Source organism: Sinocyclocheilus rhinocerous, unplaced genomic scaffold (assembly GCF_001515625.1).
Source record: "Sinocyclocheilus rhinocerous isolate Xijiao unplaced genomic scaffold, SAMN03320098_v1.1 scaffold2307, whole genome shotgun sequence".
Classification (NCBI taxonomy): Eukaryota; Metazoa; Chordata; class Actinopteri; order Cypriniformes; family Cyprinidae; genus Sinocyclocheilus; species Sinocyclocheilus rhinocerous.
Window position 1 is genome coordinate 207,689 of NW_015642048.1, and position 15,050 is coordinate 222,738.

At 35.0% G+C, this 15,050-nt stretch overlaps 2 protein-coding genes across 3 annotated transcripts in view; one reads left to right on the forward strand and one right to left on the reverse strand.

Moving 5' to 3' along the window:
- Window positions 1-7,743, forward strand: part of LOC107755345 (calpain-2 catalytic subunit-like) — a 20,463-nt gene extending 12,720 nt beyond the window's left edge. The window contains exons 11-21 of the mRNA XM_016572105.1: window positions 3,448-3,459; window positions 3,635-3,846; window positions 3,927-3,963; window positions 4,039-4,104; window positions 4,195-4,252; window positions 4,655-4,719; window positions 4,833-4,901; window positions 5,028-5,106; window positions 5,191-5,307; window positions 5,390-5,448; window positions 7,328-7,743. Coding sequence (XP_016427591.1) covers window positions 3,448-3,459; window positions 3,635-3,846; window positions 3,927-3,963; window positions 4,039-4,104; window positions 4,195-4,252; window positions 4,655-4,719; window positions 4,833-4,901; window positions 5,028-5,106; window positions 5,191-5,307; window positions 5,390-5,448; window positions 7,328-7,351 — 798 coding nt within the window. The 3' untranslated portion in view covers window positions 7,352-7,743. The remainder of the gene's footprint in view (window positions 1-3,447; window positions 3,460-3,634; window positions 3,847-3,926; window positions 3,964-4,038; window positions 4,105-4,194; window positions 4,253-4,654; window positions 4,720-4,832; window positions 4,902-5,027; window positions 5,107-5,190; window positions 5,308-5,389; window positions 5,449-7,327) is intronic.
- Window positions 7,744-11,316: 3,573 nt separating this feature from the next.
- Window positions 11,317-15,050, reverse strand: part of LOC107755332 (beta-1,3-galactosyltransferase 1-like) — a 10,377-nt gene continuing 6,643 nt past the window's right edge. Inside the window, exons 1-2 of one of the 2 annotated variants that reach the window (XM_016572087.1) lie at window positions 14,138-14,168; window positions 11,317-12,853 (exon numbers count right to left, since the gene is read on the reverse strand). In XM_016572087.1, coding sequence (XP_016427573.1) covers window positions 11,791-12,834 — 1,044 coding nt within the window. In that variant the 5' untranslated portion in view covers window positions 12,835-12,853; window positions 14,138-14,168 and the 3' untranslated portion in view covers window positions 11,317-11,790. Of the gene's footprint in view, window positions 12,854-14,137; window positions 14,169-15,050 lie in introns of those variants that run through there. The other variant, XM_016572086.1, reaches the window with a different exon arrangement.

Consider the following 15,050-nt stretch of genomic DNA (forward strand, 5'->3'; position numbering starts at 1 on the left):
AGCTGCAAAGCAGAAGATGGAGAGTTCTGGTAATCTGCAAATGTTTTATTTGCTTTTTTTTTTTTTTGATAATTTAGTTAAGGTGTTCTTAAGATCATTGACAAGATTTTTCTCTGCATCCCAGGATGTCGTTCTCTGATTTCCTGCGTCATTACTCGCGGGTGGAGATCTGTAATCTGACCCCTGATGCTCTGTCAGACGACAGCATTAATAAGTGGGCGCTGTCCAAGTTTGATGGCAACTGGAGGAAAGGATCAACTGCTGGAGGCTGCAGAAATTACCCAAGTAATGAACTGAATCAACTACCTGATAATTACATTATACTTTATTATATTACATTATATTATTATATTAAATGTTTGACCAAGAATACACAACAAAACAAAGAATACTTGTCACAGTGCAGGCAAGGCAAGGAAGAGGAGATGCGGCTCCAAATGCAGCTTTAACTTTGTTTAGAAAAGTAACGGTAACACTTTACAATAAGGTTCATTAGTTGACTACTTTAGTTAACATGAACTAAGAATAAACAATTCTTCTACAGCATTTATTTATCTTAGTTAATGTTAATTTCAACATTTATTAATGCATTATTAAAATCAAAAGTTGTGCTTGTTAACATTAGGTAATGTACTGTGAATTAACATTAATTAACAATGAACATTAATTGGACATTTTCATTAACTAACAATAACAAAGATTAATAAATACTGTAATAAATGTATTGGTCATTGTTCCTTCATGTTAGTTAATACATTAACTAACATTAACTAATGGAACCTTATTGTAAAGTGTTACCAAAATAACAATAATGTTGTAAGACAAAAGCACACAGAGAGAAAATATAAACACGACAGCTTTGCGCATCTAACGAATACAATACTAGACAATGAACTGAGGAAATTACAATGAACTGGACTAGAAATAGTTGAAAGTTTTTTTTGTGATATATTATGTGAGTGGACAATGGTAATTATACAAAATAAATAAAGGCAATATTAAATAATTAATTTAAATAATTAAATAATCTATATGTATCATTTCCATAGCGACGCGTCATGCAGGCACAATAGCGCTGTATGACAGATGTTTCACTTTTATTTAGTTTTTCCTTCCTGGCTGATTAGTTAATTAGCATAGCCTAGATAGGGTATCTTCTTGTTTTAGGGAAGTTCATGTTTGATTAAACATCCATAAATAGCCTTGACATCATAATATATTATAATATTTCACTTAGCTAGTTTTTGATTAAAGTTTTTGTCTTCTGTGTATAACTAACTTTTCTGGGTATATATTTTTGTAATAAAAATAAGCTTCTGTTTCATAAACTTGGTGCTGATTACAGCTTAACATTATTTACCTTAACCTACCTTTGGGGTCTTTGCTATTCTATTCCGATATCCCGATATCATTATGCCTCAATTAGCTATTTATAGATTAAGAGTTGTTGTTTTAGATGTACAGATGACTTGCTGCTGTGTTTAATAATTAATGCTGTCAAAATAACATTCTGTTCCATAAATGCATTGTCTGCTGGTTTATTTAGCTACTTTTCAGTACACCACATTAAGTATGCCACTTAGTTCTGTGAGACTTTGAATGTTAAAGTTCAAATGAACACCTACTAATTTGTATACTACTACAAGCTGGCATTGGTATGATGTAAGCAACACAGCTACAATCAAGCATTGACAATAATCAGTCGAATTGGCGGCACTGAGGGGCCCCCATTTAAAATTCTGCTTAGGGCCCCATAAAGGCTTGGGCCGGCCCTGAAACCAGTACATGAAAACCAAGGGGACAAAGGAAACAAGAACATACAAAGTGAGAGTCCAAGGAAACAAAACTTAAACTTATGACAATACTAAACAAAAACAACAGCAATAAACAAAACAAAATAATACTAAACAGAAACAACAACAACAAAACAAACAAAATAATACTAAACAAAAGCAGCAAAAAAACAAAACAATACTGAACAAAAACAACAGTAAAAAACTAAATAAAATAATATCAAACAAAAACAACAAAAAAACAAAAGTACACTAATAAAACAACTGCAAAAAAAATACTAAACAAAAGCAAATGCAAAAAAGAATACTAAAAAAAACAATAAAAAGCAAAACAAACAAAAACAACAGCAAAAAAAACTAATGTATACTAAACAAAAACAGCAATAAATACTGAAAACAATAAAAGACAAACAAAATAATAAATAATGCTAAACAAAACAAACAAAAGAATACCAAACAACATCAACAGCAAGAAACAAAATAAAAATAAACACAAACAACAACAAAAAACAAAACAATACTAAACAAACACAACCGCAAAAGACAAATGAGAATACTAAACAAAAACAACAAAAAGCAAAGCAAAATAATAATAAATAAATACAACAAAAAAGCAAAACAAAATAAAGACAACTGCAAAAAAAACAAATAAAATAATATTGAACAAAAACAACAGCAAAAATAAAAGTACACTAAAAATAACTGCAAAAAAACACTAAAACGCAACAGCAAAAAAAGTCTACTAAAAGCAATAAAAAGCAAAACAAACAAAAACAACAGCAAAAACAAACGTATACTATACAAAAACAGCAAAAAATTGTAAAAACAATAAAAAAGCAAAACAAAATAATAAATAATGCTAAACAAAACAAACAAAAGAATACCAAACATAAGAAACGAAAAATAAAACTACACTCTAAAAAATGCTGGGTTTAATATGGACAAACCCAGCGACTGGGTTGTTTTCAACCAACAGTTGGGTTAAATGTTTAACCCAACCTTCTGGGCAGTAACCCAACCGCTGGGTCAAAACAACCCAATCGCTGGGTTTGTCCATATTTTACCCAGCGTTGGGTTATATTTAACCCAGCATTGTTTAGAGTGTAAACAAACAAAAAACAGCAACAAAAAAAAACTAAAAAGGATACTAAACAAAAACAACTAAAAGCAAAGCAAAATAATAGTAAATAAATACAACAAAAAAGCAAAACAGAAGAATACTGCACAAAAACAACAGCAAAAAAACTTGTTTAGTATTTTGAGGTACTATTTATTACAGCAAAACACTTGTTTGACCTTCGTTATGTTCCTGGCAGACTCGTTCTGGATGAACCCTCAGTTTCTGATCAAGATGGAGGAGCAGGATGACGACCCCACTGATAATGAAGTGGGCTGCAGCTTCGTTGTGGGTCTGATCCAGAAGAACCGCCGCAAAATGAGAAAAGTCGGAGAGGACATGCACACCATTGGCTTCGCCATCTACGATGTGAGCAGCCTAACACCGTGTCTGGAAGTCGACTAGCATAGGCTATATCGCCAGAAAATCTGATCCACTTTCCTGCTTGTTCTGGCCAAGAACTATCAGAAGTGATAAGAATTGATTATTTCACAAACATAAATTAAATCAATATATCTCTCTTATTATCGTCCACAGGTTCCTGATGAGGTATGGACTGCAGATACTGAAGCACAAAACCGCTGAAGCACAAAATCGCCTGTTTATTTGCTACATAACCTCAAAATCCACTAGTGTTTTCATCAGTTCATCATAGCTCTTAAAGGGATAATTTACCCAGAAATGAACATTAATAATCTAATTTGGTTGCATTATTCTGTTGTAGTTTGCCGGGCAGAGGAACGTCCACCTGGACCGTAACTTCTTCCAGCGAAATGCTTCAGCGGCCCGTTCCGAGAGCTTCATCAACCTGCGCGAGGTTTGCTCTCGTTTTTGTCTGCCCCCCGGCGAGTATCTCATCGTCCCGTCCACCTTCGAGCCCAACAAGGACGGAGACTTTTGTGTTCGTGTCTTCTCTGAGAAACAGGCAGAGTTCCAGTGAGTTCCTGGCCCACAATAATGAGATTGGTTCTAATGAAAGTCTATTTCTCCTGACTGAAAATATGTTTGGCTTTTAGAGAGCTTGATGACCCTGTGGAGAGCAATGTTCCTGAGGTAAATTTCTCCATGAATATAATGCTGTATTATCATGACATAAGCGTGCATTATTTCAATTTTATTATTTCATAGATTAACGTGAACGAGGGTGATATTGATAGCCGGTTCAAGAATCTGTTTGGACAGCTTGCTGGGGCAGTGAGTATTACAGGATAATGATTCAATTATGCTCTTTTTGTTCATTTTAATATTTATAAATCATATCCAATCATTCTTTTTCTCCACAAGGATGCTGAAATCTCAGCATTTGAGCTGCTAAATGTCCTGAACAAAGTGATAGCTAAACGTAAGATCTCGGATACATTTTTTTCATTTCTTTTTTATATTATATTATATTTATATAGTAAATAGTTTAATTAATATTTTATAGGTATTATCAATACATAAAACAATATATAACAATAAATATAAATAATAAATAAAAACATTTTAGCTCTGTTAAATATATAGTTAATAATGAAATATTCATAAATAAATCAACAAATAAAACAACAATTATAAATAAAAATGTTTTTGCTTGAATTTGTAAAAATACATCGTAGTAAATAATTTAATATTTTATAGATATCAATTAATCAATTATATATATAACAATAAATATAAATATTTTCTTTAAATGTAGATTTCTTTACATGTTTCTTATTAATTGAATATTTTAATTATTGACCATTTATAACTTTTTTTCAAGGTAAAGACATTCAAACTGATGGATTTAGTTTGGACACTTGCCGCAACATGGTGAACTTACTGGATGTATCCTTTTGAATAACTGCACGAGATGTTTTTCAAATGCATCAGTTTTATAAAAATAATTAGACTGACTTCTGGACTATTCTAGTCTATTCTTTCCTTTATTGCTGTCTCAGAAAGACGGCAGTGGAAAACTGGGCATGGTTGAATTTAAGATCCTCTGGACTAAAATTGAGATGTACCTGGTATGTTTTCATGCTTGTTTTCATCCTGGTATCATTGTCATTATTTGTACAGTCTGGTTTCGAAGTCGGCTGACTGTTAAAAAATATTGTAACATTGCAGTGCGCCTGTTGTTTGTGTTCTGTCAGGACATCTTCTGTAAAAACGACAAGGACAAGTCCGGCACAATGAGCTCTATGGAGATGAGAGAAGCCATAGGGAAAGCAGGTCAGATCTTGTGTCTTAAAGGAACAGTTCACACAAAAATCACAAATCTGTTATCATTTAATCACCCTCGTGTTGTTTGTACAGGCTTCTCTCTGAACAACCCTCTTCACCAGATCATGGTTGCGCGCTACAGCGACTCCAATCTCAACATCGACTTTGACAACTTTGTGGGCTGTATTGTGCGCCTTGAAAGCATGTTCAGTGAGTGTCCGATAAACAACCGCATTTGAATATGACTGATATGTGATATTCTGCATTTACATATCCACATTCTCATCTGCAGAAACATTTAAAATGCTGGACAAGGACAAGACTGGCACTATAGAGCTGAACTTTTTTGAGGTTTGTGTCTCTGTTAGTCATATGACACGCAGTGAAGGTTCTAATCTAGAATCTAGTTATGGCATGTTTATGAAGATTTCTTTTCTTTCAATTAACATCTTGGGGACTTTGTGTTGAGTCCTATTTTGCATTAAAAATTCTTAATTTCACCAAATTGTAAGTCAAAGTCAAGACGCGGATGAGACCGGAAGCCAGACCCATTGAATTTACAAATGGCTGCACCCATTTTTACAGAAAGAAAAGGTGGATATTGGGACAATAAAGCCCTCCCTCCCTACACCTACCCCTGACCCTACCCAACAAACACTTTGTTAGTAAATACCCACAAGGCACTTCCATTTTTTAAATATTTCCTTCATTTTTATTGAAAATAAATGCCTTTCCGATCTGATATGTAATGTGAAAAGAGTTCGGCAAAAGGCGGATTCGAACTTCGAATCAATCGCGCCAAAAGATACCGCCACGCACTTTGCACCCTACGCGACTGAGCCTGTTGTATAATGTACGTCTTTTGTGGTGTTGTCTACGCCAAACAGACATTGGTGGACAGAGCTAGTGTAAATAGACGCTCTGTAAATTGAAATTAGCAGCATTTTCTTAGCGATATGCTATTTACACTAAGTGCAAATAACCATCGATTCTATTTACACTATGTAGAAATATTTTCTTTTGCAATAAGTGTAAATTGTAGTTAGATGCTACTTTTTATGCTGCAAAAATGGCTGATATTTTCACCTCAGTATTGTAGTACATTATAATACAGTAAGCAATAATAACATATTGAGTGTAAAATATCATATTAAAATATGCCTCCCTACACCTACTTCTAAACCTACCCAGTAAACACTTGGCCCTTTATTTCCATTTTTCGAATATTTCCTTCATTTTGATTGAAAATAAATGCCTTTCTGATGTGACTTTTTAATCTCACAATTCTGAGGAAAAAAGCCAGAATTGCAAGATATAAACTCAGAATTGTGACTTTTTTCCTCACACTTCCGAATTTACTTCAAGCACTTCTGACTTTTTTCTTCTGAATTCTGAGTTTACGTCTCTCAGTTTTGTTATCGCGAGTTTAAAATCTTTTAATTCTCATTTTATGCCTTGTAGTTTGTAGTTTATATCTTGAAATTCTTTTTTTTCTCTGAATTTCTCAATTCTTGGGAAAAAATTGTAAGATAAAGAGTCGCAATTACCTTTATTTTTTTAATCCATGAAGGAAACAGGCTTCCATACAGTACAGATAATGTGCATACTGAGCACCGTAGGCTATACATATTATAAAGAGTATTTTCCCATTCATTTTTCCCACAGGGATTTTTTTTAAAAGTCTTCATTAAAGCGTTATAAGTCATGAACCAAACCAACCAGCTACAAGGTGAATCACGGCATCACAAACTTTGATTTGAAGCAAAAACGTATTTAAAAATTGGACAAAAAGACAACGGTCCAAGCCTGTGCACTTAACGGCTTTAATGAGGGACCAAACTACAATCCCATGAAGCATTGTAAATGACATGATGAAATCGAAAACTATGCATTTAATGTTGTTTAAAGTCGTCATTTGCGGTGCTTCATGTAAGAGGGCGTTTTCTTGCAAACTAATTTGGTGCAATTTGCTGATCGTGACTCTGATTGGTGGAATTTTTGAACAGCATCATGGGTAATGTGGTTTTTCACCACAAATTCGACTGTTAAATCTAATTTAAAAACTAGTTTAAAATGATGCAAACAGATGCCATGTACCATCGATTAACAACCTCAGCGCTCACAACAGGTCTGTCTCTAAAGGTTTGTAAGTTAAAAATCAGAAAGGTATGGTAGGACGCTCTTCCAAATATACCCAAAGACAACAACACTGTATTTTGTCTCCCTCTAGTGGCTGAATTTTTCCATGCTTTGAGGAAAAAGGAGCAGCAGATTCTGGACACATCTTACACACTGCACTGACACTGACATCCCTGGAATAACCAGAGACAGAAGGAAAAACTGACACCGCCTACATGTGTATCATAAAGCAAAACAATATTTCATGCTACATGTTCTCCAGACTCAGGCCTCCATCACACTGATCTCCATCTTCGTATGCTAACAAGAACCAGGTTCCTGTGCAGTGTAATAGAATTCATATTATGGTGGTTTAGCTAGTTGGCTATTGCTTATTTTGGATCACTACTAGGATAGATGACAAAAATATGCTAGGTGCAAACATAACTGTTTTATGTGTTTGTATTTTTATTACAAATGTAATCTTAAGCAAAAGTAAATAAATCCTGTGACTTTAAGGACACTGTCCTTATGCATCATGTCTTTCTGTCCAGAACAATAGTAGCTCTTATATTGTGTTTGTGTCTGTAAGCCTAAAAAACACGCTCTTGGTCTCAGTGACGGTGACTTATCCCATAGTTTTATACACTAAATACAACTTATCATACTTATCATAGCGCTAATTACGTAAACACTATTTAAGCAAAAACACCCCAACTTTTTTTTGAATCTTTCATTATGCAAATTGCGTGGTATGGCAACGAGGTTTACAGTAATGCATTTATTTAATGGAGGCTGTTCTTACAGAGGGGTTAAAAACACAAATGTGAAGACAGAAGTGATTACATAAATTATTTAATAAAAATAAAAAAAAATATTATTTGATCTATAATACTGGGTAAATTGTTGTGTTTTGTGTCGATTCTTCCCTCTACAGGCCAGATACACATCTAAAGGAAAACTGATTGACTTTTGATTGGAGCAATTTTAAAGATTTGATTTCATAACCATTTCAGTTTGTTTCAAATATGTGTAATTTTATCTCAATGATTATTAACTGATTACTAACAGTATTATGGTCATTAAAAAATAAGAGTGTAATTAGTATACTACATTTCCTATAAAAACATGTTTTCTAACTTGAATACTATTAATTCATTATTTATATAAAAAGTTCCTGTTTAGCTCAACTTATTAATATCAATTAAAATTAAAACGGCAATTAGCCTACGTTTACCTCTCTATTATTTGTATCTAAATAAATATGTATGTAGCCTATATATGTCGTCTGTATTTGTGTGTGTGCATGTCTTTTTGTAGCATAATTATATTTGTTAATTTAGTTAGTAATGCTATTATAGGGATTTTGACAAAGGTAGAAAATGGGGTTTGTACTTAAAGGGATAGTTCACCCAAAAATGAAAATTTGATGTGATTATTAACTGATTACTAACAGTATTATGGTCATTAAAAAATAAGAGTGTAATTAGTATACTACATTTCCTATAAAAACATGTTTTCTAACTTGAATACTATTAATTCATTATTTATATAAAAAGTTCCTGTTTAGCTCAACTTATTAATATCAATTAAAATTAAAACGGCAATTAGCCTACGTTTACCTCTCTATTATTTGTATCTAAATAAATATGTATGTAGCCTATATATGTCGTCTGTATTTGTGTGTGTGCATGTCTTTTTGTAGCATAATTATATTTGTTAATTTAGTTAGTAATGCTATTATAGGGATTTTGACAAAGGTAGAAAATGGGGTTTGTACTTAAAGGGATAGTTCACCCAAAAATGAAAATTTGATGTTTATCTGCTTACCCCAGTCAACATAATGGCCCACATACAGTGTAATGCTGTTAGAGATGGCAGGTCTTTTTTATATATAATACTAGGTCAGTCATTTAGTAGCATTGTAGCTGTTCTCACTATGGGTTACTTCTCATCTTTACCGCTGACGAAGAAAACAAACATTTAGACACCTTGAACATTTTGATGTAATGTGCAGTTAACTGTTGGGAAGAATAGACGATAACTGATGTTGAGAAGACTTGAAACACGGCTGAGGGGGAGTTAAGTCAGATTCAAATAGTCCGGTTAGCTTTATGTGAGCAAATATTTACTTTATTCACAAATGTTAGTTAAAATATAACCCGCCATGAAATAACTCAGTAGAAGCGGTTTAAAACATCTTCAAGCTCATATTTTTGTAGAATTATTTAGTAAAAAAAAAAAAAAAAAATGTAGTATGTGAACTGTAAAGTTTTATATCATCCTTATGAGGTGGTACTACTTTTTTAGGCGGATGAACTTCTGGTTTAGAAATGCTGTGGGAGTTTCCACGTAGGTTTATATGACCCATATTAGATGAAGGACATTGTACTTAGCACAAGCTATTCAGAAAGTGATATCATGCTAGGTAACACATTTTCAAAAGACCATGTAATTTAATAACTAGAATTATTTTAGTGCTTCTCGACTGCCCTATAGGCTTCCACTGTACTGTTACAAAAATACAATCATTGTTTTTGTTGTTGTTTTTACAAACTGATGAATGAGTCGAGAATATAAAAAATATTGGTTTACTGTCTTCAATTAATGCTGATTTAAATAAAAATGAAATTTTTTGCTTTAAGTAAAACAACAATGAAATCTCTCTCTCTCTATATATATAAGGATATATAAGAATAACAGGAATTACACAAAAAGAAACTCAAATGTCAAACAGACGTATTAGAGTAGAATCATTTCTTTGTCAAACATGGCATGAGCAGTGTTGGGGAGTAACGAGTTACATGTAACGGAAGTATGTATTTATTACAAAATAAATGAAACTGTAATCTGTTAAAGTTACTGAGAAAAATGTGTAATTGAATTACAGTTACTCATGAAAATGTTAACAATTACAAAGGGGGTTACATCTGAATATTTTCACACACATACAGATACAATTGATTTCTTTCAAGATTAACAGTTTTTTTCCAAGGCATTGCTAGATGCCAGTGTTTCCTGTCATAGCTATGCAAGGATTTGATTAACCCTACCTGCTTTCAGTGTTTCAAAATGATTCATATTTGAAAACATTTGTTAGACATTTAGAAAGTTATCAAGAAGTAATCAAATGTAATCAGTTACATTACTTTGATAAAGTAATTGAAATAGTTACACTACTCATTACATTTTAAATAGGGTAACTTGTAATCTGTAACATTTCCAAAGTAACCTTCCCAACACTGGGCATGAGTGTGTGCAAGCTTAGGTTTCAGATGAAAATACACTTATTTCTTTATGCAAGAAACCCTTTTAACAGTAAGTAACAGTAAGTGTTCAGTTCTCAAACAAAACAGTGCGCCATTTTGTTTGGTAAAAACAAGAGAACGTCAACAAGCAAATTATTTAATTATTAAATAAAAAAATGTGTTGCATTATTTTCCCCTGGATGAATTCTTGTTCTTTAACATGTCTTAAACTTTAAATAATAAAAAATACATACATGTTTTTACATGTAATACTTCTGTCTTTGTTCCTGAGGATACTGCATGTTGCAAATGGTTTCACTTGAAACAAATAAAATGCTCACACACACACATATAACAACAACACAACACACACACACACAAACAAGGTAAACTTATATAAAGTGAACCAATAATCCAATATAAAAAAATTTTAGTCAGACAAAATATTGCAGTATGTCCTATTAGTCTGGATTAGAGGTCTTCTCGGGTCCGAAAATCTGTACCCAACCCAAATCAACCAGAATCGCTTCTTACCCGAACCCAACGTGCACAAATTAATTTTTTTTAAAGAAAAACCCGACCCGAGACAGACCCGATGAAATTAGACCAGAGTCCGACAGCATTTAATATCAAACACGACTGGACCCGAACGTAAACGGCATTGACGTGTGCACAGCCTGCAGCCCTGCAGTCAGTCAGGAAAAATCCCGGTGTCCTGCTGACCGATTTGGCCGCTTCTCCATTACTTTGATTTATTAAACATTTATTCAATCTATTATTAGGCTACTTTATATTAGTGCCTGCCTAATGGATACAAGTTATTTCTGAACTCGGCTTTCAATTGTGACCAGTGGATTTGAAAAATAAACGTGACAGTTTGATAAAAATTTAATCTATAGCCTAATAATTCATGGATTCGCTAGTGTTCGTGCAACCTGATCTCCGGCGAAAGGCTTCTGCACACAAAAAAGAAAAGCCCTGCATGAACACGCAGCATAATGAAGCGAGTGAATTTTCCTGATGGATCTCATATCTATAAGATGATTTCTGTGTGCAAGGTTACAAACATATGCTCTTTTTCTATGTGCGTTCCTCACTTAACATGAAAGTAAAATTAGCCTACGCATTCGGGATAGTTTAAAAGAGTTCGGGTCTAATCGGGTCCATTTGGAAAAAGCATGTTCATCTTAAATTACCCGAGACCGCTAATACCGAATACGACCCGTGTCCGAGGTACTCGTCGAAGTTTTGGACCCGAATCCGCTCGGGTCTCGGGTTTTCGGATCCAAGTGGACCCGTGAAGACCTCTAGTCTGGATGTTTCCACCTCAGCATGGATTGCTGGTTGAATGAATATCTGTCCAATAAGACGTCATCTGATTTGTGTTGTCTGTAAGTATTGCTATCAGTCCAGAATAGTAACAGCGATTGTACTGCGGTGGTGTCACCACAAATTGTTCTATATTTGGCGGTTGAGTTGGGACGATACCCAAACGCTCCAAACACATGCCAAGATATGCATCTTCTATATATATGGCCTTAATGTGCTTCGATTCCTGCAAAAATTTCTGCGGCAGGTCCAAAGAAATGATGTAACACATGCCTAGAGGATATGGCGGATACGTGTCTCTGGGGAACACGTCATAGGGGAGATAAAACTTGTTGAACGGATTTCGAATGACAGTGCTTCCGTACCACACTAGCCCGGTCATATAGTTGTTTGGTACTGGGTTCAGACTCACAAGCATATTTATTAGATTGTTCATGTTAAGGAGCACGTCAGCATCTACTTTCACAGCAAAGAATGCCTGATGACAACTCCTGTTGAGCCATTCCATCATCATCATGGTTTTAATGGTCAGATTCTTGTAGGAATCCAGGAAGTTGCTCTGGAGAAGGTCTTGGTACTGCTGGCTCTCATTCTGGAGTTTCTCCTGCAGCGTTTCTTGATCATTTCCACTATGTAAGCCGATAATAAACAGCACCACCACCACTTTGTCCCCAATGAGCTTTTCTCCACCCCACGTCCTCCTGATGCCACTGCGTGCCTCAGCGTCCCAAGGAGGCACCGGGACCATAATCACCACGAAGGGCTTTTGCTGTTCACATATCTTTGGTTGGTCAATGATAAATTTATATTTTCGGGGGTAGGCCACATGGTACAATCCTGGTTCTTCCTGGACAGTGTCCATTTCTGGTTCTTCTTTTACATGATCCTTACTTGGTGCTGCTGTGCTTTGTCGTTTTGGAAGAGGGTACCTTTGTGGTTCTTTCTTATCTTGCCCTGTTGTCATATGGGAATAAGAGAGATACAGCAGTAAAGCAGTTCCTGGAACCAGGAGAAAAACCAGGAAACTCTTGTTATAGGACATCTGTCTTGATGAGGCACAACTGAAAGAGAACAGAAAGAGTCACAGACAAGTAAGTGTCTAGTAAGCAAGTTCTTAACAGTATGCTTGTACTGATGTTGGTTTCATGTGGTTTTGAAACACTTTTAAAGGGGTCATATGATGCTGCTAAAAAGAACATTATTTTGTGTATTTGGTGTAATGAAATGTGTTTATGTGGTTTAAAGTTCAAAAAACACATTATTTTCCACATACTGTACATTATTGTTTCTCCTCTATGCCCCGCCTTTTTGAAACGCGTCGATTTTTACAAAACTAATCGGTCTGAAAAGCGAGGTGTGCTCTGATTAGCCAGCTATCCAGTGCGTTCGTGAGGGGAAGCCCCGGCTTAGCGTGCACTGAGGCAGGGATAGAGTGCGCTGAGGCGGGCTGGACTCCGCTTTGTCCACGGTGAAAGTTGATGTATTTCCTCAGCGACCAGCACGGATCAGCTCTAGGCATGACGAAGCGGATATCGTCCTCTTTTGGAAGACCAAACAAAGAACGTATGTGCTAGCTGTCTGTTGGCTGTAGCCTTTGTGGTGTGTTCAACTTGTTAACCCAGACACGTGTGACCTGAGGTGATAACACAGTTAGCTTCATTGCCACTAGTTCTTTTTATGTCAGTGAAGTAATTTAAGTGAAAGTAAGCTGATGATGATAATTAGTGGGCTTTTTCGGGACCTGTCCGATCACGGGAATAAAATCTGATTCCACACTAGTCTGATTCAAGCTAGAGTCCAAATGCTCCCAAGTCCATGACAAGACCATAAAAACATTTCTGGAATCTTGAGTACTAAAACTCAAAACACAATCATGATTACAGTGTCAACAAATGTATGCGTCAAACCACATATGCAGTTCACATACAATATCCACAAATACTGAACATAAACGCCTCCCTCAAATACATATATTAAAGTTAAGTTCACAATATATACCACAAATGAATAAGACATTTTCTAGCTGTAATTTAATGCACAAACAATTTCCATTTTTGAACTTTTTTTTTTTACCATTTTGAATTTGTAGAAATAGACAGAACAAAGCAAACTGTGCACGTATTTGTGCTTTACAATAAACTGAATCCCTTACATTCTGGCATTTACGGATACTTTCCCAACCTTATACATAATGACACTCCTGAGCACAACAACACATTTGTAACACCAAAAAGTAAGACTTGTTTTAAGCAAATCATATAGCATTCTATTTAAAAGGGTATGGCTCTAAATGAATTAAATAATTCCAAACATCTTTTTTGAAATGCCGGTAATTTCAAACATACCTTTAGCAGCGATAATGAAGCTTGCATTTCCTTCTCTTCAACACACTATAATGACTCATTTACTATTTTACCAGACCTGCCGGTTACACCAGAAAGACCAGTTCCTCTAATGTCTACTGAGAAAGACCAGTTCCTCTAATGTCTACTGAGAGACGTTAGGTCATTTTGGGGCGGTTTCCCGGACAGAGATTAAGCCTAGTCCTAGCATAAATGAAGATATTTTTGATGCATTCCGAGAGCTCTCTGACCCTCCCATAGAAAGCAAGGGTCCTACCAAGATCAACGCACAGAAACGTAGCAAGGACATCGTTAAAATAGTCCATGTGACATCAGTGGTTCAACTGTAATTTTACAAAGCTACGAGAATACTTTTTGTACGCAAAGAAAACAAAAATAACGACTTTATTCAACAATTCGTCTCCTCCATGTCACCCTATAGCGCCATTTTGGAGAGTATCACATACGTAAATAACGTATGCAATGTATATACGCGGATACATTGTTTACGTTCAGATTAAAGCGTAAATGACATAAACAGCGTATCCATGTACGGTGCTGCTGACACAGAACAGCATTCGTTGTTTACGTATGTGATACTCTCCAAAATGGCGCTATAGGGTGACATGGAGGAGACGAATTGTTGAATAAAGTCGTTATTTTTGTTTTCTTTGCGCACAAAAAGTATTCTCGTAGCTTCGTAAAAATACAGTTGAACCACTGATGTCACATGAATTATTTTAACGATCTCCTATACGTTTCTGTGCGTTGATCTTGGTAATATCATTGCTTTCTATGGGAGGGTCAGAGAGCTCTCAGAATGCATCAAAAATATCTTAATTTGTGTTCCGAAGATGAACGGAGGTCTTACGGGTTTGGAACGACGTGAGGGTGAGTAATTAATGACAGAATTTTC